The sequence below is a fragment of the Acinonyx jubatus genome, chromosome A1 (genome assembly GCF_027475565.1).
Source record: "Acinonyx jubatus isolate Ajub_Pintada_27869175 chromosome A1, VMU_Ajub_asm_v1.0, whole genome shotgun sequence".
NCBI lineage: Eukaryota > Metazoa > Chordata > Mammalia > Carnivora > Felidae > Acinonyx > Acinonyx jubatus.
The window spans coordinates 6,835,183-6,861,736 of record NC_069380.1 but is presented as its reverse complement, the minus strand read 5'-3'; the positions used below and the strand labels follow the sequence as shown (position 1 = coordinate 6,861,736).

The window sequence follows — 26,554 nt, the reverse complement described above, 5'->3', positions numbered from 1 at the left end:
ACTATAAAATATGTTATACGTACTACCTGGCAGTTCCTAATCAATGGGAGTATATTGTACAATAAACCACTTCACATCTTTCAGCAAAAACAAAACAAACAAAAACCCCATCATATTTTAACGTTTATTTTTGAGACTCTAGAGAGAACACAAGCAGGGGAGGGCAGAGAGAGAGGCAGAGACAGAATCCAAAGCAGGATCCAGGCTCTGAGCTGTCAGCCCAGAGCCTGACGCGGGGCTCAAACTCATGGACTGCAAGATCATGACCTGACCCAAAGTCGGATGCTTAACTGAGTCATCCAGGTGCCTCAAAACCCACAAAATTTGAATAAAGCCATCCCCCACTGAATTTGGATATAAAGTTTGCTTTAAATACTTCTTTGGGGAAGACAATACCACCTGCTACTCAATTAAAAGAAACATTTTTACAGTCTTGACGTCTTTTATTTTTTTTACATTTGTCACGCCATGAATTCATAGGGAATGGGTTCCAACAGCTCAGGCTCCTTTCCATTGGTTCTCACAAAGTGTGCTTCTCTGGGTGGGGCAGGCTATTAAAAAAAAAAGGCAAGGGAACAATCATGTAAACTACAAGCATCAATTTCAAAGTACTCTAGAACCAAAAAAAAGCAACATAGTCAATTCATTACCTTTCATATAAAAGAAAATGACCACTGAGCAAGTTTTAAAATTCCCAAGATCAATACCAGGAAGCCATCTGCCAAGCACTCACCTGGCGCTTCAGTTGAACCCAAGTACCTTTCTCCTTAGCTTCCTTCTTTTTCTGATCATTTTCCTTCACACGCTTCAGGAAGCTGTCTCGGCTCTTTGAGTGCTTAATGTGCTCGATACGTACATTAATTCTCTTAGCAAGAATCTTGCCCCTGGAGAACAGAAATCCCTATAAATGCTCCAGCAAAAATGTAACAAAGTCCAAAAGCACTTCTGCCGATTTCATTTATTAAAAAAAAAGAAAAAACAAACATTAAGGGCACCTGGGTGGCTCAGTCAGTTAAGTGTCCCACTCTTGATTTGAACTCAGGCCACGGTATCCTGATTTGGGAGATCAAGCCCCACACTGCGCTCTGTGCTGACAGCGTGGAGCCTGGGATTCCCTCTCTCTCAGTCCCTCCCCTGCTCTCATGTGCTCTCTCCCCAAAACAAACAAAAAAACCACAATCCATTTAAAATAAATCAACCACAAACCTTTACCAACAAATAGGATTAAACAGCAAGGTACAGCTAACTTACAATCATTTATTAACCGTACTGGAAGAGGCGTTGAGGCAAACACCCCCCATTTGTAAGCTTTAACGAGGTGACAGACCTCACGATACTAAATACGCAAACCAAATCGCTAACTAGATTTACATCGTGTTACACATCCTTTTATACTCTGAAGATCAGAGTTGCTTAACATCCAGTTCTAATGAACATTTTTCATTAGGTCTAGTTCAATTTGTTTCCTCTGACAGGATACAAGACAAACACCCAGTTTGCTTGAGTTTTGAAAGGATATTTCCTCTGCCCCACTTGAATGACCAATAAAGACATAAGTCCAATTGGCAAAGTGAAACGGGGGTATGAGGGAATACTAATCAGCTGGAAAGAAACCAGACATTACTTACTTAACTTGTTTGTTTACAACAATGCCAACAGCATGCTGGGTAACATTGTAGACTCTTCCAGTTTTGCCGTGGTAACATTTGTGGGGCATTCCTTTTTGAACAGTGCCCATTCCCTGTGAAAAGGAGGTCAAAGTTATGCCAGCAATCTTCCCTTTTTACATCCTGACTCTTATTAAAGTAACTAAGATACTCTTAGAATTTTTCTTTTAAACGGCAACTCCAGAGCTTTCAGAGCCGGTGAAATGGGTTTTTCACATTGCTTTAAGCAATCAAAAAGACAATCATCATTAAGCTCTAGAGTGCCAGGATTCTTTTAAATACCCATCACAAAAGAACGTAACTTTCACCGTTTTTTAAAAAACAGCAATCTCCATCTTCATCAACAATTAAATTTTGTACTAACGTATTATTCCTTTCCACCTTAAAAAAACCTGATTTTTCCACTACCTGTTAACAAACAAGTAGTAGAGTTTTCAGATTCAAGAATAGCACTTTAAAAACTCTGGTTTCTGGAAGTTAAATTAGCCATTCTACACTTAAGAGCTCTTATTTAGGCCAAAAATGTCCCCCTATTTAGGAGAATAAAAAGTCAACAGGTGAAATACAATATACACTAGTATCTGAATTTCAGTATTACACTTTTCTAGCTTCTAATGTTGTTCTGTAGGTTATTTACCCAATTTTAGAATTTACCTTGATGTCCACAATATCACCTTTCTTGTAGATTCGCATGTATGTTGCCAAAGGAACAACTCCTGTCCCCCAAAAAATCAGTATAGTTAGTATCAAGATTAAAAAGTCCACACTACAAAATACACGTAAGCTTACTAGCCTTCAACATACTCTTATCTTTGACAGTTGTATTTTTAAAATCTTGTTGACAAAAAACAACTATATGAAATTTATGCTTTTTATTTACTACAAAGAACAAGTTAGGTAGATGCTGGTTAATTAACACCATTTATTAAAAACACATACGAATATATACTATGTTTGCTCTCAAGAAGGAAGTATCTACTTACCATGTTTTCTAAAAGGCCTAGAGAACATATAGCGAGTACCTCTCCTCTTTCCCTTTGTGTTGGTCATTTTGGCGAATTACTGAAAACAGTAAGTATAAAACGTCAAACAAAACCGCAAAATTGGTAATTGTCTTTTTAAACAAACAAAAAAAAAAACCCAATCAAACCCCGTAAATTTCAAATGCTTGCTTTACAACAAAAAAATCTAAGCTGACTCACCAATTATTTCCCATAAAGGATAAAACCCCATCATTTTGGCATGTAGGATCTTCACGCAAACTGCCTAAGTGCTATTAACATTAAAGCTACGAAGACCTGGATTTTGGAACCCACACCAGTACTTTCCCTGTTAGAACATAAAACACAGAACTTCTACCCCACTTCTGTAGAACCCATCTGAGAATGCCAAAGGCACTGGAATTACTAACGGACAGTAATTTACTGTTGGAGAGCAAAACAACTCAGCCCTGCATTTTTATGTGGTGGATTAAACCCCTTCTCTTATCGAGGTAACTTTTTGTGACCCCATATCTCTTACACAGGGTCATGTCTACAAAGCACTCAGCAACTTTTTTTAACATTTTGAGAAAGAGGGAGCCTGCAGGTGCGAATGGGGGAGGGGCAGAATCCGGAGCAGGCTGCAGGCTCCCAGCTGTCAGCACAGAGCCTGACGTGGGGTCCGATTCCGAACCCTGAGATCACCGACCTGAGTCGAAGTTGGACGCCCAACCAACTGAGCCACCCAGGCACCCCCACCGAGCAACTTCTAGTGTATGTGTTTAATATTAAGTGGTAGTTAATTTATCGTTATCTAAGAATTCACATATAGGCATTTCAAATTGCATCTTTCACTGTTCCCCAAAAGGTTGAAACAATGGCTTTTATGCTTCAGGTCGCTGGAGAGCAGAACTCCCATTGCTGGGAATTACTCCAACCACAAGGCAAAATATATGGAAGTCAGGCTTAACTTGATGAGACCCGAACATAAATCCCTTAACTTATGAACACTTCTTAAAAGAAAAGGGACTCCAAAGCACCTTCTTCGGGTAACTTGAGACGCAAAGGGTGACAATGTTTCACCCGACCCTGCTTGAATCCTCAAATTCTCTACATTTGTACCCAGCGCATACAAAAGTGTGAAGTTCATCATATATACAGGAGACGCTCTGCAGGTCCAAATCACTTCCCCGGGTCACAAAGTGGCAGATTTAATAATGGAAGCAATTTCGGACTCCAGAAACCATTCTTTCACCAGATCCATTTTCCCCAGTAAGAAATCACCCAACACACGCTTTTGAAAATGATACTTGATGTAGGGAATAGTGATGCTTTCTTTAGTCTCCAAAAGCACCAACCTGCACGCCACCTGCAGTTTGCTCAGCTCTGGTAGCTAAAATTAGCAAACTAACCCCCCCCTCCCCCAAAAACCTAAGATTAAGTGGTAATTCACTAACTCACTCCCCCCCCCGCCAAGAGTCTACAGGAGACACACAACTATTCGGGAATCCTTTCACCGGCTGCCCCGGCCTTAACAAAATACCTGCGGCAACCTGAACGTACTTTCCGTTTGTCCAAATGCGACTTGGGCCTAAAATCTGTAACAACCGGGATAATTTCACAAGCACTAACGCCGAGGGGTCTGGGGTTCACATCCTGCGAGGCGACTAAGCGGGCATCTACTCTTTTTTCGGACCACGGGCCCGGGCTTTCACACACACCCTGAGGCCTCCTTGAAGGTTAAAGCTCCTGACTTTAAGCCCGTTTTAACCCGTCCCAAACGACCGTAAGTCCCCACCCAACTCATTACAAGTTTAGGTTGCACATTAGGGGCCAAAACTCCACACTAAGTTCCAAAGGCCTGCCTGGGCCACGCGGCCCCACAAAGCCTGTCCGAAGGCCCAGAGTACGGAGTCTAAAGCCGCGGGGACCCAAGAAAAACCAACGATTCCCTAAACTGACCCGAGTCGCCTCCCCGCTGTATCTCGACTTAGCTTCTCTGGAGCCTCTCCCCCCGCAGGGTCCCGGCCTCGCGGTCCGGTCCTCAGCCCCCCGGCCCAGACCCGGCGCACGCCGCTCCCGGTCTGATTGAACATGGCTCCACCGCCCGGGCCGGTAGGCCCCGAACAGTCTAACCAGTCCCTTTCAGGCCTCAATGCTCGGCGGGAGCGGTCACAGGGTCAGGACTCAGGTCTGGGGGACAAGCGGCACCGGGAGCCACGCGCAGGCCCTACCTGGAAGATGGCGGTTCCGGCCGAAAGGAAAGAGGCGGGGCTGCAGCGCGCGCCTTACAAGGGCCTACGGGCTGCCCGCGGCACTGCCTGAAAGAAACGCCAGCCGAAAGCAACTCTTCCGGGGAAAGGGATCTTCTCAGAGAACAAGGGGAACCCTTAGAATATTTTTCTTTTTTGTCAAAAAGAGGCAATAGACCTACACAAGCTGACACTTGGATCTTTCCAGACAGCCCGGAAAGGGGCCTTCAAGGACGTCAAACAGGGCGCCGACGTCCTACGTGTGCCGACGTTCGCCTTTACGTTGAGCTTACGCCGGAAGTGGGCGTGTATTGGCGTCTCCGGGCGCCGGGGAGAGGCTGGTCTAACGGAGTTTAAGCCTTTTGCGGGGCTCCTAGTAGTCGTATGTTTGTTTGCAGAAATGATTGCGTGAGCACAGAGGGCAGATTACAATGAGGAAAGCATATTATCCAGTTTGTGTCTTTCAAAAGTTATTTTTCCTCTATGAGTCACGGCATAACCACGTTCTTGCTGGTAGGTGCGTAAATGTTACATCCATTTTGGGAAGCACTTTGTCAGAAAAAAGTTAAAACCTCAAATTTTCAAATACTGTATCCTGGCATTCTGCTTGTAAGTTTGTATCTTACAGAACCTTTGACATGTAGACAAGAATGCGTAACAGCACTGAGTAGAAGCAAAAGATTAGAAACCTCCCCTGGTGAGAACAAATACATGAATGGGATGCTCATATGAGGGAATATTATATGCCAGTAAATCAGTACTAAACCCAGAAATATGAAGCCAGAAGAGGAAGATGTAGAATGTATATAGCATGACAATTTATATACATACGATCTTAAAACATGTAACGCTACCGTATGTTGCTTAGGTATATATGCATATGTATTGGAAGTACTCAAGAAATAAAAGGGGGTAAAAATCGAACTTGGAATTTTTTACGTCCAGTAGGAAAAGAACTGGAAAGTAGTACAAGAAAGGGTTTTGCGGGCGCCTGGGTGGCCCAGTTGGTTAAGCATCCGACTTGGCTCAGGTCACGATCTTGTGGTTAGTGGGTTCCAGGCCCAGCGTTGGGCTCTGTGCTGACCGCTCAGAGCCTGGAGCCTGCTTCGGATTCTGTGTCTCCCTCTCTCTGCTCCTCCCCCACTGATAACTTTGTCTGTCTCTCTCAGATTCTGTGTGTGTGTCTGTCTGTCTGTCCCTCACCCGCTCACTCTCTCTCTCTCTCTCTCTCTCTCAAAAATAAATAAGCATTAAAAAAAAAAAAGGATTCAATAAAGACTGTCTCCTGATTCCTTAAGTTCTTGAGCAAGTGAGCTCAAGGCAAGAAACTACAGACAGAATGTATAAATTCAAAATTTTGAAGCCTATGCAGTTTTTAAAAATTACAAAGTCCAGATGCATCGGGTTTGTAAGTCAAATTTCAAAATCAACGGAATAACATTATTTAAATTAAGGAAGGTTAAGATTTTTGTTGCTTAGATTATTTTTAGAAAAAAAATCATAAAAATAATACAATCATGAGAAAAGGATCAGACAAATTCTGCTATTGGGACATTCTACAAAACATCTGCCCAGCATTCCTCAAACTGTCAAGCTCGTAAAAAACAAGGGTAGTCTGAAAAACTGCCACGGCATAAGGAGACGTGATAATTACATGTGCTGTGGTTTCCTGGATGGGATCTTAACAGAAAAATAATATTAGGTAAAAATTAAGGAAGTCTGAATAAACTATGGCCTTCAGTTAACAACACTGTACAAAATTTGGGACACCTGGTGGCTCGGTTGAGCATCCGACTCTTGATTTTGGCTCAGGTCATGATCCTAGGGTCATGGGATCAAGCCCCATGTTGGGCTCCACACTCAGTGTGGAGCCTGCTTAAGATTCTCTCTCCCTGCCCACGCTCTGTCTCCCTCTCTGTCTGTCTAAAATAAACAAAAAGCCCTCCCCCCCCGAAACTCAACAATGTACAAAACTGGTCCACTACCTTCACTGTATTATACACTCCTTTGGTCTCTATATTCTTCTTTATCTAGCTTCATTTTTAGTAGTTCATTGTTACAGCCACTCTATCTCAACTGACTCAAATCAGTCTTCCGTATCACTCTCCTAAAAAATGTACCACCTTGGATAAATGCAACCTGTTTTCTTCAACACACAGAGTGGTTTTTGTTGTTGCCGTTGTTTTGTTTTTTAGAGAGAAAGAGGGCATGGTGAGCGAGGGGCAGAGAGGGGGAGGGAGAGAGAATCCCACGCACTGAGAGTGTGGAGCCACAAGTGGAGCTTGAACTCACCCGATGTGGGACTCAAGCTCATGAACCGGGAGATCGTGACCTGAGCCTAAGTCAGATGCCTAACTGACGAGCCACCCCGGTGGCTCATAGAGTGTTTTTTAAATTAAGGTATGTTACATAAAAATCAAGATTTCTGGCTCCTCTTAAATCAGAGGATGTGACAACATAGGATTGGCACTGCTGTTGGTGGCAGCAGTCCAGTGGCCACCCCCTTGAGACTGGATATATATTCTTGAGTTTCATGTCCACTCAGCCTGCTTCAGGTTCCTTGTCTTGGCCCCTGTAGGCATTTGAGCTTTTAGTCTGTGCCACAAATTCATGGTCAACAACTCTCAAGTGGTGCCTAACATCCCCACTGCAGTTCAGTTAATTTACGTACCTACTCTCTGTGAAGATTATTTCATGTTTTTTTTCTTCAGTAACCAAATCTTCCGTCCCTTTCGAAACTTCACCCTTTTTCAGCTGACAGTTGCTTCACGTTTATCAAGGTACAAACACGCTTCGGTCTTTCCCCTCTCCTTCCGGGCCCTACTTGACCTCATCTTCCCTTCTATGTTCTTCCATCAAGCTCCTTAGAAAAGAATCATGTGAAATTACTGTTTTTGTACATCAGAAACTGTCAGAGTTCAGCAGTGTCCTATGATTTAACCTAATACGTGATCATTATGATCTCTTCCTTACATCCCATTCTGTTTCCAGTTTGATCTGACTTTTGCCCCAATCATGCTCTTCAGACTGCTTCCACGTTGCCAAGACCAAAAGGTAGTCTATGTTCGTGGTTTTCTTAATCTCTGAGAAGCTTTGGCCACTCCCTCCTTGAAACACTACCCTTTCTGACCAATCCACCACCTGCTTTGCTGGTTTTCTTTTTCTTCCTGTCCTCTAAAAGTCTTCTTCAGGATTTGGAACTGGTTCCCTTCTCTTCTCTTTCTACACCCTCTTCTTGGGGAAATCCACGTATACCTATAATTTTAAATTTCGTCTCTATCCTGCTTACTACCACATTTATTTTTTTAAATTCAAGACTCTTCTCAAAACTATTCAGCCTGACATCTCTTCTTGGATACATTTTGGCATCTCAAAGTTAATGTGTCCAAAATAAAACTTACCTTTCCACCCCCAAACCTGTTTTCAGTGCAGTGTTTCCCATGTCAGTAAGTGGCATAAGCCAGAAACCTCAGTTTCATTTTTAAGTTTTCCTCCCCCCCCCCCATATCCCATCCATCAGCATATTTTTTTCCAGTAATACCTGTAAAATATATCTCCGGATGGCCTACCTCCTCCCATCTCCACCACCACCACTGGAATCTCTCCCCCAGACTAGCAATGGCCCCATTAAGGTCACTTTTTTCTCTCTTGCTTCTGCTCTGTCCATTTTCTACATAGCAGCCAGAATGATCTTTTAGAAATGTGAACTCAGTTGTGTCATAACCTTGCTTAAAGTCCTCCAAAGGCTTTCTGTTGCTCTTAGAATAAAATCTATACTCCGTACCTTGGTTTACAAGGTCCTGTATAAACCAGTTCTGGGTTATCTTCTCAGGGTCACTTGGTTTCCCTGCCCCAGCTCATTTGTAGCCTTCTGTGGTTCCCTAACCCGGACCAGGGCTTTCTAACCTCAGGGGTTTTATGCACACTCTTCCCCTTTGCCTTTCCCATGGCTCATTCTTTCTCATCTTTTTTGCTTCCTAAGCATTAGCATCTGCATAGTTAGGAATTTAGTAAGGTGTTTAAATTATAGAACAAATCCAGATGCTGTGACCAAAGTATTGGCAATTACTGTGCTTCTATTTTAGGTAACTCTTTAAAAATCTTTTTTAGAGATTTTAAAGATTTTTGTCACAGGAAAATATAATTGGAAGGTGGCAGTTGTTTTTTAGCATAGTTTTTTACGTCACTCATCAGTTGGTCCAGGCTAAGTGTAACCAGAATCATATTACTTTTAGCCTAAGAAAATCATAATTAAGAAGATAAATATAATAGTACAATTCCAGAATTAATGTGTTCTTGGTGTGGCCCACCATTTTAGACTTTGTATATTGTTCTTGACTATCTTGAATAATAAATAATTGAACCCCAGTATAATGTACGTATATGTGTGTATACACATATGGACACCTAGGTATATATGTGTGCATACATCAGAGAGAGACTGAGAGATTTTTTTAAAATACATACACTAAAATGCACACATCTAAGTGTATACGTGGATGGTTTTTGACTAATTTTTATAACTTTACAACCAGTATTTACGACAAAGGTATAGACCATTGCCATCCCTGTGGAAAATTCCCTGATGATCCTTTCCAGCTAACCCTCCTCCCCACCACAACCATCTGATACCCTGATTTCTACAATTATAGAGTAGTTTTGCCTATTCTGAAATTTCACGTAAATGGCGCCCTACAATCTGCACTCTTACTTATCTTCTTTTGTTCAGCTCAGTGTTTTCAAGATTGCATCACGTCATCTGGACCAATAGTGCAGTTCCTTTTTCATTACTAAGTAGTATTCCGCCATGTGAATATCCTACAAATTATGTAGGCATTCTTTTCTAGAGGGAAAGTGGGATGTTTGCAATTTTTTGATACTATGAATAAAACTGTCGTCAACATTTTGTGAGTATGTTTTAATGTCTTTGGGGGAAATACCTAGATTTAATGTTGCTTGACCATAAGGTGGGTGTATCTCTAACTTCATAAAAAATTGCCAAATGGTTTTTCCAAGTGAACCCCATTTTATTTATTTAGCATATTCCTCCAAAGAATGTAAGGCATTTATTTCTACTGCAGGCTTTTAAAATCGGTTTGTGTCACTAGCTCTGTCATACACATCTGAAAAACAAAGTGGTTTCCTGAGTCTCTAACAGTCAATTTGTCTCTGCTTTGAGATCATTAATGTAAAGAATAAGAAAAGCGTTGAAACTTAAAAAGAAATGTGCAGTAATTGAATGTGGAAAGAAGGAAAACTCGAAAGTCATTCAATATTTATTAGCATCCAGATTAAGTCAGGTGCTGTGCTGAGTGATGAGACTATAAACATGAATAAAACGTGACCCTTGCCCTCAAGGACTCCACAGAGAGTTTGGTGGAAGAAAAAGGTGAGTGTGTTCCAATATTCTAAGTGGTCTAGGAGAGGACACTGAACACGAGCAGTGCAGGCATTATGTGGATGACACTGTGTGTGTACGTTGGGGGGGGGGGTGGATGAGAGACGAGCCCCCGGACAAGAAGGAAGCCTCATGGAGGAGGTTGGACTTGAGGAAACAGTAACGCTTTGACCATAGAACAAGTAGTAAGGGTATTTTAGGTAGAGGGTATTTTAACTTTTTTTTTTTTTTAAGTTTATTGGTCTTGAGAGAGGGGGGAGAGAGAGAGAGAGAGAAAGAATGGAAGTAGGTGAGGGGCAGAGAGAGAGGGAGAGAATTCCAAGCAGTCTCTGCCACCAGCACGGAGCCCGGCCTGGGGCTTGAACTCACAAACCTCGAGACTAAGACCTGAGACGAAATCAAGAATTGGACGCTTAACTGGCTGAGCCACCCAGGCGCCCGAAGGTATTTTAACTTTTGTAAAAGCACAGTTGTTTTGAATAACAACTTTCAAAACTCGGGGAAATGAAGGTCATGCGACAGCTTTAGAAAATACGGTCAACAAATGAACAGGAACGTGACTTATTAAAATGAGGGAAGTTAGTTGTGCACCAGGCTTGAATAAAAATACTAAACAAAACCCATAATTTTTGGCCATTAAGCTAAAGTCATAAGCTAAAGCTATGTCCATTTTCATGTTTTCTTCTGTGAAGGAATTTTAATAAAGTTCAGTGTATGTTTTGTTTTATTTTGGTTTTCAGAAGACACTGGCAGTTTGACTCCAGCAGGAAAGATTTTTCCAAGCTACGAGGAAACCGGATCCACGTTCTGTGTGAGGCTGTGGTTAGGAAGTGCATGCGCGTCTCGGTCGACTCCTTTTGATTTGCCCTTTGTCTTCGTAGGTTGACAGAGCAATTTCAAGCGACAACTGATTAGGAAATTCTGGGGTAGAAAGTACATAATGAGAATTCTTGTCTCCAGGGAAATGGCAGTAATGACACCTGAAGTCATGGGAACTGAAATACCATGAATAATGGACAAATGTATAGTGAAGAATAATCACGTAAAAGAATCATTTTCTTCCCCATAAGAATTTTTCATTTGAGATCCTGAGAAGCGAGGGGAAGGGGGAGGTGGAAACGAACGAGATAAAATCTATTTTTTAATCAAGGAGGCAAAGATTGCACCGTTCCGGAATTTTTCCACCTGCGAACAGTGAAGCATTACCAGGCTTGTGACCATGGGATTGGACATTCTGATCGCGTCTCAGCCCTCTAACCCAGGTCTTCATTGTCTGTCTCCAGATGTTTCTGTTCCCAAATCCTGTGTTTGCTCCAGCTTCCAAAATACCTTCAACTACCTTAGGCTTTAAGGCCAGTGCAACATGAGGAAGAAGCTAGTCAAATATCAGAAGTGTTCAGACAGGAAGAGTGTTGCAGTGAGAGTAGGAGACGCCGTTGCAGTGATTTACGGAAGCCTAGTTACCTTTAGACAGTCAAGTACAATTTGGAAAAGTGGGAAAAGATACGATGCAGAGTTTTGTAGTAGGTAGGAAACATCTAGTGGACCGTTGAACTTGTAATAAATTCCAGGAGACTCATCAGTTGGGGTCAACAGTCCTCGCTCTTAGTGATTATGTTAGTTGTTTTGTTTTGTTTTTTTCCTAGGTGATTCGATCACTTGGAGCTGTGCACAACTCTTCCTGGCAAACTTAGTAACAAAGGAAGAGGTTCGTGCTCGGTTCCCACATACTTGCCTCACAATGATTTAGAAATGAGGGCTGACAAATTTCAAGTCTGTTGTTAGCTCGGATTGATTGATTGATTGATTGATTATGGCTACCTGGACCTGAGTTGAGATGTGTCTGAGGCCAATTCCAGGCTAACTGAAAAGTAAAGATTATTAATGTCCGGTGGGGTCTTATTGGGGGGAGGGGGGAGACCTCTTATACCTTATTCTTCTCACTTCTGGCTTAGGTAATTAGTATAAGAGAAGTAGTTTTACTGCTAGAGGAAAAGCTTTGCCCAGACTTGGAAACAGGTTAGATGGTAGTGTGGGGCATGGCTTATCACGGTGGGCAGTCTGCACGAGGGTCCCTAAATCAAAGCTGGAAAGAAGGTATCTTTTTCCACTGTGGAGGAAAAACATGAGTTTTGGAGCCCGACAGACTAGATTCTACGTTCTGTCACTTCCTAAAGCCTGTTTCTTTGTCCTTAAAGTGGAAGCACAGATACTTGTTGAAGAGAATCTCGGACTTATAAGCCCACCTGGGATAATGAATGTAGAACATCTTTTCCATTTTGTACAGCACTGGCACCTGGGAGGCCCAAAGCATGTCCTCTCCCTTGCTCTCCTTTGGACACCTGGGTGTCTCTGGGACCTTTGTAAGGGATGTGTGAGGTCAAAATTATTTTCAGAATAGTGTTAAGATGTTATTTGCCTTTTTTACTACATTGCCATTTCTCTGGTGATGCAAAAGCTATAATGGGAAAAACAACCTAGTGCTTTACCACGAATCAAGGCAGTGGCACTGGCCATTATTGTACTTTTCGCCACCATGCACTCTTAAGATAAAAAAATAAAACCAGTTCACTCAATAATAGGTGTGATGAGGGCAGTAAAAATCATTAATTTTATTTGATCTCCATATCTGAGTACACACCTTTTAAATAAACTGTGTGACAAAATGGGAACTGTGGATAAGACATTTGTGCTATATAATCAGTACAATGATTGTCTGGAGGAAAAGCACCTGTTCTGTTTGAGTTGCAAGCTGAACTAACACCACCTTTCCCATTGAATACTATTTTTACTTGAAAGAACAGACAAACTAGGGTTATTCAGAGTTGAGTATTTGGCTGACATCTTCTGATGGGCTAAACCAGACTACTGCTACTTCAAGGGAAACAACGGAGAAAATTTGAGCTTTTAAGTAAAAGTTACAGTTTGGAAAACTTGTATCCACCACCGTGAGCCTGACAGCTTCCTACAACTGAGATACTTTTCTGTTAAGATCATTGGTGATATGAACAAACTCAGTTTGTTTTATATAGTTAAATGTTTCCACATTTCGATTATCTGCATAACTGAGTGAACCATATTTTCAAATGATCAGTACGTAATGTTACAAAGTAAGAAATGGGAAAAGATCATTTGAAGTGTAAGATAGGCCAATGGAATTAAAAAACTTTTTTTTAATGTTTATTTCTGAGAGAGAGAGAGAGAGAGAGAGAGAGCGCGCGAGCATGAGCAGGGGAGGGGCAGAGAGAGAGGGAGGCACAGAATCCGAAGCAGGCTCCAGGCTCTGAGCTGTCAGCACAGAGCCCAACGCAGGGCTCGAACTCATGAACTGCTAGATCATGACCTGAGCCGAAGTCGGAAGCTCAACCAACTGAGCCACCCAGGCACTCCTACGTGGGCCAATAGAATTTAACGTACCAGTATGAAAATGTCACTGATACGATTTAGATTTCACGTTGCAACTACTCTTTTAAAAAAAAATCTGTCACTGTGGAGTGTTGGTGTGATATCAAATAAGATTAGCCACAATTACCTGAAAAAGTTATTAAAATACTGCTCCCTTTTCTAGCATACCTGTGTGAGACGGTTTTCTTCATATACTTCAACCAAATGCATATGGCAATAGATCCAATGCAGAGGCAGATGAGTGTCCAGTTGTTTTCGGCCGAGCTAGACCTTACGATGTCACAAAAAGGTAAGACAGTGCCACACTTCTCACCAAACGGTGCAGCAAAAAAGAAATGCAGTGAAAAAGAATTTATTTTGGAAAACACAGTCACTTGTCATAAAAATATTTATGTGACCGTGTATGAGGTTTCTATTATTATTTTTATTTTTATATAAGTTAATGAATATTTCTAGAAATTCTTCATTTTAATGTCTGATAAATATTGATAGATGAAAATCCACATAAATGACAGCTCAGTGATTTTTAAGAGGTAAAGGGGTCCTGGGATCAAAAAGCTTACGAACACTGTCCTAGTCCCCTACTTTTGCTACTGCTACATGTGCTCTGATCCCCAGAGGAGAGCCAGAGATGTCCCTGCAAATTCTGGAAGTAATCCCTATTTGTCGCAAACTTTGACTGTTACACTATTAGGGTGAGTTCCCCGTCAAAATATGCATGTTCCCACGGTAATCTTGCCCTTGCAAAGTAACTCAGAAACATGGGCACGTGGGATTATTTTCCATTTTGCCCTGTGGATTCTGAACAAGCTTTGGTACAATTTTGCTGACTTGCCTTGAGCTGACGGTCTGCAATTGTTAATTTATCCTGTAACTAAACTGATTTTGCTTTGCTGTTACCCTGTCATGTCCTTAGATTTCCAGTGCAACTGCTGATTAAGTCAAGCAGGTCAAATTTTGTGGGACAATCAGATAGGGGACTGGCACTCTGTTGTGCCTGTTAAAATTAAACTTGGAAACACTTTAAAAAGAAACCCACAAAAGTGTTCTCAAAACAGCCATTCTGGTTGTCAAATGAAATAGGGGAGCAATTAGGCCTTTGTCCTATGATAGATTCAAAATTTTCTGCTGACTGGCAGTGTCCTGTTTCTACCTCCGAACTATTCTGCAGGTACTTGGCTGTACTCCGACGGGATAAGAAGATTCTGCGGTTGAAATATTTTAACTACAGTCCTTGCTGACAAAAGACTAAAACCTTTTTAGCCATTAGAAAAATTACTCTGGCTACAGTTTCATATATGCCCGGAATTATTGAAATAAACTCTTTTTTTTTTTTTTTTTGGAAAACTGACAATAACTTTAACCATTATAATGAACCACAATGACATCAAAATATTTCTGCAAAATAATTGATACAAATGCTTTTAAAGGTTTTAGCGCTGGGACTTATATAAGCTGAAGCGTAAAATTACATGAAGAACCTTCGTCAGATAGCAGTTTCATGTTGCTAATTTGCACTCAGCTTTCATATTGTATAGACGCGATCCCAGTGCTATCTATTCAGACTAGTTTTTAGGTATCTGTGGTGCTTCAAGCTAGGTTTCGGTGGTCTTTGAAAGCTGGTTTATGTGCATGAAATTGGACGATTGAATTGAAATAATTTGCTAGAATTCTACTTAATTTTAGTTGATCTGAGAGAAGATACTTGAAACTGGGGAGAGGTAGTGGTCTGGTGACTTTCACATGGTGAATTTCAGAAAACTGTAAGCTTCATAAAGGTAAGGACTTTGTCACTGTAGGCCTATCACTTTGTATCCAGTGCTTAGCATACCGTATAGTAAAGGCTCAAAAATATTTGGAAACCGAGATGGAAAATACGGGGGAAAAGGGAGCAGCAAGCTGACCCCACTGAATCAGTGTTAATAGGGGTAATTTTAATAACATGAATGGAGTTTGAAGAAAATGATCATTCACAATAGCAGCATCTTTTGTAACGAATGATTTGATATTTAGGATCCATTTGAGATTGACAATTAATCCAACTTAGTCTGCTGCCCAGTTGACGGGTTTCCTCAAGCAGTGCTCAGGGCATTCGTTCATTCAGTCATTCATGGAGCATACATTCATTGGGCACCTACTACATGGCAGAATGCTAGAGATACAGGGGATTAAAACAGACAAAAATCCCTATCCTCTCGAAGTTTACATTCTAGTGGGGGAAAGACAGTAAACGGTACACTATTTACACTATTGTGTTACAATGTGTATATTCTGACAGATGGAGACAAGTGCCATAGAGAAAAAAAAATCAAGCAGGAAAGAGGAAATGAGATATCACAGTTTCAAATAGAGTGATCAGGGGGGCGCCAGGGTGGCTCAGTCGGGTAAGCTTCCGACTTCGGCTCAGGTCATGATCTTGCACTCCGTGGGTCTGAGCCCCACATCGGGCTCTGTGCTGACAGCTTGGAGCCTGGAGCCTGCTGCGGATTCTGTGTCTCCCTCTCTCTCTGCCTCTCCCCCACTCACGTTCTGTCTGTCTCTGTTTCTCAAAAATGAATAAATGTTAAAAATAAAATAGAGTGATCAGGGACACCTGGGTGGCTCAGTAGGTTGAGCATCTGACTCGATTTCAGCTCAGATCATGATCCCAGGGTGAGTGTGGAGCCTGCTGAAGATTCTCTCTCTCTTCTTCTGGCCCACTTGCTCCCTCTCTGAAAAGAAGGAAGGAAGGAAGGAAGGAAGGAAGGAAGGAAGGAAGGAAGGAAGGAAGGAAGGAGGAAGGAAAGAAAGAAATGTTATGTTATTGACATAAATTGACTTAGAATATTATGTAGTTTCAGGTGGACAACATAATGATTCAGTATTTGTACATGTTGTGAAACGATCACCCCAATAAGTCTAGTTAGCATCCATCACCATGTAGTTAAAAAGATTTTGAAACACAGGACACCGAACTGAGAAACTCCTATGATTGTATGTAGTACAAAGCACACCTTGCTGCACTTGACAGTTGACAGGACGCTGGGAGGGAAACAAGCCCGCAAATGCCAGGGGCTCACATTCGCTCACCCTCAGTAGTACGCGCTCCTTTCTCCGTTCTCATTCTCTGCACAAGCCAGAAATAAGACAACCGACAGAAATTACGGAGTCCTTCCTTTATAAAATTCTCTGTGGTGTGACATATTTATTCATTGATCTTTTTTTAATTTAAAAAATTTTTATTTTTAAGAGAAAGAGAGCGAGAGAGAGAGAGATAGAGAGAGAACATGAGCAGGGGAGGGGCAGAGAGAGAGGGAGACACAGAATCGGAAGCAGGCTGCAGGCTCCGAGCTGTCGGCACAGAGCCCAACGCTGGGCTTGAACCCACGAACCGTGAGATCATAATCTGAGCCGAAGTCCGATGCTCAACCGACGGGGCCACCCAGGCGCCCCTATTCATTAATCTTTTACTAAGCATTTCATTATGTGCCTGCTTGATACTGGAGCCCATTCCTGAAGAGGGGAACAAAGCCCGTGTCTTTTGGGAAATTATGTATTTTCCAGGGAGACAATACTGAACTAGTCATTGGGAGATAATTTAAGAATTATTTTTATATGTGCCACGAAGGACCAGCTGAGACTATGAGAACATCAAGGGCACGATCCTTATCCGGGAGGTCAGGAAAGACTTCCTGGAGTAGGTGACAGACAGTATCAGCACATGTGCTCAACACGTTTTGATTTGTGTTGATTTATATGATTATATCTGTACCCTTGAGAAGTATACGTTTCACCATAGGATACAAAAGTGAGTAATCATGTTGGCTTGGTAGTGTATGGTCTAGGAAAAAGACTCACAAATTTCTGTGGCTACATAGATTTTTGAGAAGAATTATTAACTGAATTTTTCAGTTTAATAATGTTGTTCTAGCTTGTCAGTTGTTTTTTATTGTTTGTTGGTATGTTTAACAAGTCATAAAATGTATACACCTTCCTGTCTCTTGTGTGTGTGTGGAGGTGTATTTGATCACGTTTAGAATAAAATACAGAACCACAAACTAAATTTTCCGGTTCAATAGCAGACACACTATACTTTCTGAGGCGCTTTCTACAAAAAGTAGGTACAAAATAAAATTTTGTTTGATTTTTAAATGAACGTGTAATGTACAAAAGTAACAATCTGAAATCCTAAGTCCTACATACATTGGTGAGCTCCTTGCCGCCTTTTCTTTTCTTTTTTTTTTTTTAAGTTTTATAGATTTATGTATTAATATTTGGCCTTGAAAACATACACAGAACTATAGCTTCTCTTCAAGTCTTTTGAATTTGAGGTTGGATGGATTGTTTAGAGTGGTCTTTATAACTTTTATTTGGGGGTGGACTAAAGGTTTTACCCAATTCTCCCTATTGATATCCCCTAGGCCAGACCACACTTACTTACATGCTCTTTTGGCTACAGGCGCTAGAATCCTTATTTATTTATTTGTTTACTTACTTACTTACTTATTTAAAAAGTTTATTTATTTTGAGAGAGGGAGAGAGAGTGCACTCACAAGTGGGGGAAAGGCAGAGAGAGAGAGAGAGAGAGAGCGAGCGCAAGAATCACAAGCAGGCTCCACGCTGTCGATGCAGAGCCTGATGTGGGGCTCAGACTCATGAACCATGAGATCGTGACCTGAGCTGAAACCAAGAGCCAGATGCTTAACCCACTGAGACCCCCAGGTGCCCACAGAATCCCAATTCAAGTGAGGTTAGAAAAAAAAGTCAGTTTCCCAACAATAAAGGATTGTTTGCTCCACTTTCTCTGAGTATCAACCTCCTTCTTCTCTCTCGTTGCAAGCATTCTTTCAACACATGAGAGAAACTTGACCTCTGATAGCTCCTGAGCTTTGCAGCTGACCAAGTTGGCCACCTGCAGAGAAGCCACCTCAACTCTCTGGGCCCTAGGTCCAAGACCAGTGGGAAAACCCTCTCTGGGCCACAAGGTCTAGACACAGCAACTGTGATAGGAGGAGGAGAGACGTGTGTGTGACGTTGTGTCATAACTGGAGATCCTGAGAGAACAATCTGGATAGGATGACGGGAAATTGTTCTCAGAAGAAGGAGGCAATTCTGAGAAAAGAATTACATGTGAGCCTACCATGGTATTATTGGAAAGAAATGTGAGAGAATGGGACTAAACGATGAATAAGGAACTAATGTTGGACATTTTATGTGAGGGAAAGGGAGAAAAGAAGGTCAGGAGATTTCCCTGAGAAAGTAAGGAAACATGAGAAACTTTAGCCAAGACAAAGTGGGACATAACCAAAACGTTGACAGATGTTACACCCCGTTTACTTTCAAACACTTCAGTAAAAAACAAATAGATGCAACAGAGATGGCAAGATGTTAATATTAAAACTGGGCAATGAGTATATAGATGTTTTCTAAAGAGTGGCTCTCGGGGTGCCTGGGAGGCTCAGTCTAAGCATCCGACTTTGGCTCAGGTCATGATCTCACAGGTTCATGAGTTCGAGGCCCACATTGGGTTCTGTGCTGATGGCTCAGAGCCTGGAGCCTGCTTCCGAATCTGTGTCTCCCTCTCTCTCTGCCCCTCCCCCACTCGCATTCTGTCTCTCTCAAAAACAAATATTAAAAAAAGTAAAGTTTTGTCTGTTAAGTCTGATATTTGGGCTTCCTCAAGAACTATTAACTTTTTTCTTCCTATGAATGGTTCTTTCTTTCACGTGTGACTTTGTAATCTTTTCATTGAAAACTTAATATTTTGAATATTCTCATGTGGCAACTTTGGAAATCACTTTTTCCCTCTCTCTCCATGACGTGTTGTTGCTGTTTGTTGTAGCTGTTGTTGCTTGTTTTTTAAATGACTTTTCTGAACTAATTTTCAAAGTCTATTCTTTGTCATGTGTGGTCACTTAAGTTTCTGTTCCATTAGTTTACTAGTCAGCTAGTGGTCAGGCAGAGAGTTCTTTTAATCCCTGGAGTAAAAAAAAAAAAAGAAAAAAAAAAGCCCCCTAAAAACTCTCTCCAGTCTTTTCAGGTGGGCTCTGCGTTGTGGCACTCCTCGATACTTGGCCGGGCCATTTACTTCCTGCTTGCATGGAGCTTGAAGGTCAGCCAATGAGAAGATCTTTGAATCTTCTCGGGTCTTTTCTGAGCATCTATCCAGCCCAGGCATGCATGGAGTCTTCTAGTTCTCTGGATTAAATGGGAGCCTCTCAAAGCCCTTATTCCCTGAAATACGCCCTTCTCCAGCCTCTTTCTTCCCAGCATTTTGGCTTTTCTGTCGCTTGCCCTAATTGTTACCCTTTGCCACAGATGGCAGCCGCTTATACATTTGCAGATGTCACCCAGGAAACTGCCTTGGAGCTGAGGCGTGTGAAACAAAGGCAAGTCCTTGAGCAGATCCTTCAAGGAGCTTACGGGGAGCTTCAGGGAGCTACTTAGGCCAAAACGTGGATCCACGGTTCTTTGAGGTAAGATAAGATTGGTTCTGGTCCCTCCGGTACCAGTAACCTGCACCAGGAAAATGGACTTCTGTCTTCAAGTCTGTAGCTGCGTTGGAGATGGTAACAAGGTAAGTCGAAATGCTCTCTTACCAAAATTCAGCTGGCTTTTTTTTTTTCCAGGGAGCTTTATTCTGGTTGCTGAAAGTTTCTTTTCTTAGATTCTAGAGTTCTGAAAAACGTCATCGTGACAATTCTTGCCAGCTTGTTCACTGCCTTTATGAAGGGATGAAGGTTTGGAGTTGTCTACTCTGCTGTTTTCAGAGACGTCTGTCCTGTGGAGAGAATGGGTGACACGGGTGTGGTAGGTATTCCTGATTCCAACAAAAGGGCAGCATCCGGTCCAGATCCCTTCCGACTTACCTGGGAGTCTTGAGAGTTGGATGCCTGAGGAGATTTGTGGCTGAGCCCTGGAAATCATTGGCCTGCCCCTTCTGTGGGGTCTACTCTGAGGAACCCTATTCCATAACGTACGCACCTTCTGTCCAAGGTGCCTGGGCTCCTCGGTGATGCAGACTGACAAGAGGCTTTTCATCCACTCCGGGTGCTTTCAGTTCTCACAGAATAAGTAAGGCCAGGAAAACCTGGTAGCAGGATGTTTGGCGGACCTTTTCAGAGAGTTGGACTCTGGAGTCGAGCACTGAGCATGGGCCTTAGGTCGGCAGGTTTGTGTGTGACCGTGACAGAAAACCGGAAAAGACTCCTCTCTTCCTTTTACCTGCACTGTTTGAAGACCTCTGCTTGACATCTTGCAAACAACTTATGCTTCCCCTGCCTTCAGCATTTGGCGAGAAAGCACCAGACAGGCCATTCATTTCTCGCCAGCATCTTGACATTTCTCAGATACGCAAGATCCGGATCAACACGGCCCTCGGGAGGGTGGCTGAGACGAAGGTGCTCACGCCTGCGCCAAGCCCGTGCTGCTGTATGCTCGGATTTTATGTGAATGTGAACTTGGGTTCACTAACCACCACCGACTGTCTCACATCCTCTGAGACATGTGAGGTGTCAGAAGCGTATGTCTGCTCGAGTCCGGTAGAGACTCCTGAGACATTCCTCTCCACCGCTGGTGTCCTGGCTTCTCCACTTCACTTCTGGCCGCAACGATTAGAAGATGGAAACGGGAGGGAGGTAGAAATGGGATATAGGTGCTTGCTTGGCATCTGTCCATTGTCAAGGAACATTCCCTGTGTCTTCAGAGCTCAGATTTAGTGTTGGGAGCCTCACAGGAGGATGTGAAGTTGTGTTATCCGAACCCAGGACTGTTCTCCACATGCACTGAAAGTTACAGAAGGTGAGCATCTTCCTGGCTTGACCTAAAAGTCAACTCATTTTATGATGCCTCTGATGGTTTCCATCTCTTCACATTAAAAAAAAAATGTGTCTACCTCAGGGCCTTTGCATCAACCCTCTATTCTAGGATTCTAGGGGTAAGAATGTGAAGATCTGTCCCAAGGGAGCCACAGATATTCCACTTTGGCCACAGTCACCCCAAGAAGACATGTAAACTCTGTCCAAAGTAAAGAGCAGATGGGAGAAAACTGTTGACTCCTATAGGCCCAAGATCTTTTGTTATTACAGGTGTTTATAAAGTTGAGAATACTGGGGGTTTTTTTCTCCTGATAAGGAAGGCTTGTGATAAAAATTGCTAAAAGAAGTCATTAACTTAATTTTTTAATGTTTATTTTTTTTTAGAGAGAGAGAGAGAGCAGGGGAGGGGCAGAGAGAGAGAGAGAGAGAGAGAGAGACAGAATCCAAAGCAGGCCCCAGGCTCTGAGCTGTCAGCACGGAGCCCGACGCGGGGCTGGAACCCACAAACCGTGAGATCATGACCTGAGCTGAAGTCGGACGCCCAACCGATTGAGCCACCCAGGCGCCCCAAGAAGTCACTCATCTAACGACTGGCTTACCTCCAACTGCTAGGTTTTGCTTAGGCTGAGCCACAACAAACCAAAGAGGTGGCATTACAAGTGTCCTTTTGTTTCCTCTTACATGTTTCTGAGAGGACGGAGCTGTGAATTGCTGCTTTGGAAGGAAACCGAGAGCTAGCCTGTGGACAGTATCCAGGAGGAATCTGTGTAAAATGCCAATGAAAATACTCCCAGTCAAAACATGAGGTGTGTGGGCGAGCTGCGAACAAAGAAGACGTCATCACATTGAAGGCTCAACGTGCCAAGCGAGAAAGATGACCGATAGGCAGATGAAGCACCCAACTGCACAGGCTAAAGGCGGACTCCGAAACAGAAGGCTTTCAAAGGGAAAGGATTTGCAAAGACAAGAAGGAAGTCAGATTTCAGAAAGATCTGCTCCCCCAGTAGAGAACCTGGTAAGCATTTGATTCAAGAAACCGTGAAGTTATCAAGGTTTCCAAGTTTATATCCGTGTGTTAATGCTGGCAACAGACAACTTCCTCACGTGACGTTATAGTCCCAAAGACCAAGTCATAGTCTCAGATGCCAACATAACAAGATCAGGAGCGGAATTGCTCTTGTTTGGAAACCAGGTTTATGGGATGTTCACTATTTTAAGAGCTTGGAGACCCAAGCCAGTTAGGGTGGTCCTGTTATTTTTAATTTAGCTCAGAATGCAAAGTGCTTTACTTTTTTCCTTATTGCCGTCTCTGAAGTGCTTAGTCGTGTTGGGAGTAGAGTCATGTATCAGTGTTGGCTTCCTGCTTCCCTCTTTTGGTCAAGTTCCTGCCATTAAGATGTGGATTTGATAGCAGGGTTGGCCTGTGGTGGTGGTGGTGATTGTTGTTTTTAAATTCAGTATCATTAATTGTTTTTGTGTGTGTCCTTTGACTTATTTGTATAGGAGTAACTAGAGTTGTTTTCATAGAAGATCCTTTGAATGGTTATCAAAAATGCAGTCACATCATATGGAGGTCTAAAACTCTGCTTTTTGGGGGGATTTTGTTCAGCCCGTAGCCTTATAATTGCCTTTCATGTTCAGAAGTATTTTACTTCCTTTATCAGATCTGTTGGGATCGAGAACTGAGAAATTAATCTACTCTACCAGGTCACCCTGAAGTAACTATGACTGTAAGGGTCCCCATGGTAGACTGTTCCTGGCCTGCAAGCAACAAGCTCAAAATATGTATAAGGGGAGGATCTCATCAGCCATAGAGCAGACACCAGGCAACTTTTCCTGGGAGGAATTTACGGATACCTTTTCCACATGTGAATCAGCCCTGAAGAGTGGGTTTTTGATGGGATGTCTAGGTGGCTCAGTTGGTTAAGTGTCTGACTTTGGCTCAGGTCACGAACTAATGGTTTGTGAGTTTGAGCCCCGCGTCAGGCTCTGTGCTGACAGCTCAGAGCCCGGAGCCTGCTTCGGATTCTGTGTCTCCCTCTCTCTCTCTGCTTCTCCCCCACTCATACTCTGTCTCTCTGTCTCTCTGTCTTTCTCTCTCTCTCAAAAATAAATAAACATTTAAAAAAAAAGGTGGCCTTTTGATACTTAATTCCAGAATAATTAAACATGTAAATGTATAAAGGTAAGACCTTTAAACATTTAGAAATAGAAGACTATCTTATCTTTGTGTACAGAAAAAGTGCTTAAGACACAAAAAGCTCAAATCAGAAAGATTGATGTATCTGCCTATGTTATAAATTTTTAACGTTTGTTTATTTTCTCGGGAAAGAGAGACAGAATGTGAGTGGAGGAGGGGCAGAGAGAGAGGGAGACACAGAATCTGAAGCAGTCTCCAGGCTCTGTGCCGTCAGCACAGAGCCTGATGCAGGGCTCAAACCCACAAAGGATGGGATCATGACCTGGGCTGAAGTCGGAGGCTTAACCGACTGAGCCACCCAGGTGCCCCTACATCTGCCTATATTATAGTTAAGAACTTCTGTTCATCAAGCGATGCCAACAAGGAAGTGCAAAAACAGTCTACAAACTGGGAGAAGATATCTGCAACACCTGTCGCTGGCAAAGAAGATAGTATTCAGATTAATACTCTGAAACAAACAAAAAAAGACAAACAACCGATGGAAAAACCATCCAAACAGGTGTTTCACAGGAAGACGAAACACAAAAGGAGAATAAACATGAAAAATTGCTCAACTTCTTTAAGAGAGACAGTGGGGGGAGGGGCAGAGAGAAAGGGAGAGAGAGAATCTCAAGCAGGTTCTACACTGTCAGCTCAGAGCCTGATGTGGGGCTTGATCCCTTGAACCGCGAGATCATGACCTGAGCCGAAATCAAGAGTGGGACGGTTAACTGACTGAGCCACCCAGGCGCCCTAGGTGTCTGACTATTGATTATGACTCAAGTCATGATCTCACAGGGTTTGGGGTTCCTGAGTTCGAGCCCCGCATTGGGCTGTGTGCTGACAGCATGGACCCTGCTTGGGATTCTCTCTCTGCTCCTCCCTCACTTGTGCACACACACTCTGTCTCTCAAAATAAACTTAAAAAAAGACTATAACAAGATAACACACAAAACCTACTAAAGTGGCTAAAATTAAGAATTCATAATCACAAGTCTCAGAGATGAATAGGAGCTCTACCATACTGCTGGTGGGATGATAAATATACACGAGCACTTTCATAAATACTACACAATTTGGTAATATCTTGGTAGTGGAACATTCACATACCCTGAAACCCAGCAGTTCCGCCTGTGTGTATACCATCATGACTTTTGCACGTGTGCCTAGGGAGACATCCATAAGGACATTCCACAGCAAGAGTAAAACTTCACCTTTCTACCTTGCTTTCTGAAAGCATTCGATAAACGCCGAGGTCTGCATCTCTGCCCCAGAGCTGAAGTCACCTAGAAAGCTCATTCTGCATAATTCCTTGAGGAAGTGCTTAAGATTGAACAAAGGAAATGTTCATAAAACTACTCATTCTTTTTTTATTCCGGATAATTTTAAATACCATCCGACTAGCACGTCACCTCCAATGAAATATCAACTGAAAATAGGTGTTTCTTCTTCCTTTCTAGACTGTTTAATATTGTTCTCCTGTGCCATTGTCTAGTTCCAAAAGCAGCAGCTTAGTGTGAAATTTGTGGGAAGGATGCTATTCAGAGTTTAATTTCATTATGCAGTAACCCAGTGAAAATCCAGTAGAAAGAATGTAGATATTTCTAGAAGATGCTAAAAACTATTCGAAAAAGGAGGAATGCATAGACGTAATTTCTCTAAAATAGAGCATTCAATCATTAGAGTTGGAAATTGAATAAATGAAAGGATGATTGAATGAATGGTTGATTCAAAATGCATCATTAGTAAATGGGAAGAATAGACTATGTTGCTGGGTCCTAAAAATATTCCTCTAAGGAATCATTAGGATTATATGGGAGACTTTAAAAAAATAATACCCAAGCCCCAGTTAAATTGAATCACAATCTCTAACCTTCTTAGCCATTAGTATTTCTTAAAAGGACTTAGCCATTAGTATTTTGTAGAAGCTCCCAGGTAATTCTAAACGATAACAGCTTTGTGAACCACAGAGCCATCGCCTGTACTCCAAGTGGGGTCCAAAGACAACATCATTGGGATGTTGTTAGAATTTGGAATCTTGGCCCTGGCCCAGACATACTGAATCAGAGTCTACAGTTTGACAAAGTCCCCAGGTGATGTCTAACATAAAGTTTGAGAAGCTCTGGGTAATCAGGATTGCTTTCGTTTCTGCATGCCATTTTGCTACATCTTCGATCAAGAGGTTGGGGAAAGACTGGGGAAAGGTCTTTCTTTTTAAGATTCTTGTTCCCACTTTAATCTGGAGGCAACTCACATCACCATTTTGATAAATCTGATCATAAGGAAATAATCAGATAAACAAGTACATGAAAAGTGCTCAGCATCACTCGTCATCAGATAAATGCAATCAAACCCAAAATGAAATATCACCTTACACCAGTCAGAATAGCTAGTATCGAAAAGACAAGAAATAACAAGTATTGGCAAGAATGTGGAGAAAAGGTAACCCTCGTGCACTGTTGGTGGGAGTATAAATTGGTGCAGCCACTGTGGAAAACGGTATGGAGTTTCCTCGAAAAGAAAAGAAAAAAGAAAAGAAAAGAAAAGAAATAGCATATGATGCATCAATTTCACTTCTGAGTATTTATTTGAAGGAAATGAAACCCTAACTCGAAAAATATGTGCACCCCATGTTCAATGTGGCATTATTTATAATAACCAAGACATAAAGCAGCCTAACTGCCCATCAGTGGATGAATGGATAAAGAAAACATATTATATAGAATTCAGAAAAAAAAGAAGAAAATCCTGTCATCTGTGACAACATGGATGGATCTTGAGGGCATTAAGTGAAATAAGCCAGACATAGAAAGACAAATGGTACATGACCTCACTTACATGTAGAATCTAAAAAAACAAAAACAAAAACAAACTCAC

The 26,554-nt window shown here is 42.1% G+C and overlaps 1 protein-coding gene, 1 long non-coding RNA gene and 2 other non-coding genes across 7 annotated transcripts; 1 reads left to right on the top strand and 3 right to left on the bottom strand.

Moving 5' to 3' along the window:
- Positions 1 to 441: 441 nt before the first annotated feature.
- RPL21 (ribosomal protein L21) lies at positions 442 to 4,899 on the bottom strand. 2 transcript variants are annotated; one of them, XM_015083759.3, is made up of 6 exons: positions 4,882 to 4,899; positions 2,651 to 2,729; positions 2,322 to 2,383; positions 1,629 to 1,741; positions 734 to 884; positions 442 to 551 (listed from the first exon to the last, which is right to left on the bottom strand). In XM_015083759.3, the coding sequence occupies exons 2-6, from the start codon at positions 2,715 to 2,717 to the stop codon at positions 462 to 464; spliced, it is 483 nt and encodes a 160-aa protein (XP_014939245.1). In that variant the 5' UTR covers positions 2,718 to 2,729; positions 4,882 to 4,899; the 3' UTR covers positions 442 to 461. The 2 variants fall into 2 exon arrangements, with proteins under 2 accessions (XP_014939245.1, XP_053066624.1); XM_053210649.1 differs by lacking the exon at positions 4,882 to 4,899 and adding an exon at positions 4,610 to 4,799.
- On the bottom strand, positions 1,458 to 1,584 carry LOC113601168 (small nucleolar RNA SNORA27). Its single transcript, XR_003422335.1, has one exon. It is a non-coding gene; the product is annotated as a small nucleolar RNA SNORA27 (small nucleolar RNA).
- On the bottom strand, positions 1,852 to 1,922 carry LOC113601163 (small nucleolar RNA SNORD102). Its single transcript, XR_003422330.1, has one exon. It is a non-coding gene; the product is annotated as a small nucleolar RNA SNORD102 (small nucleolar RNA).
- Positions 4,900 to 5,185: 286 nt separating the features above from the next.
- LOC106985561 (uncharacterized) lies at positions 5,186 to 26,226 on the top strand. Of its 3 annotated transcripts, none has more exons than XR_008293690.1 (4): positions 5,186 to 5,412; positions 20,000 to 20,258; positions 20,349 to 21,481; positions 22,193 to 26,226. It is a non-coding gene; the product is annotated as an uncharacterized LOC106985561 (long non-coding RNA). The 3 variants fall into 3 exon arrangements; XR_008293670.1 differs by having other exon boundaries at positions 5,186 to 5,416; XR_008293668.1 differs by lacking the exon at positions 5,186 to 5,412 and having other exon boundaries at positions 17,571 to 20,258.
- Positions 26,227 to 26,554: the final 328 nt, after the last annotated feature.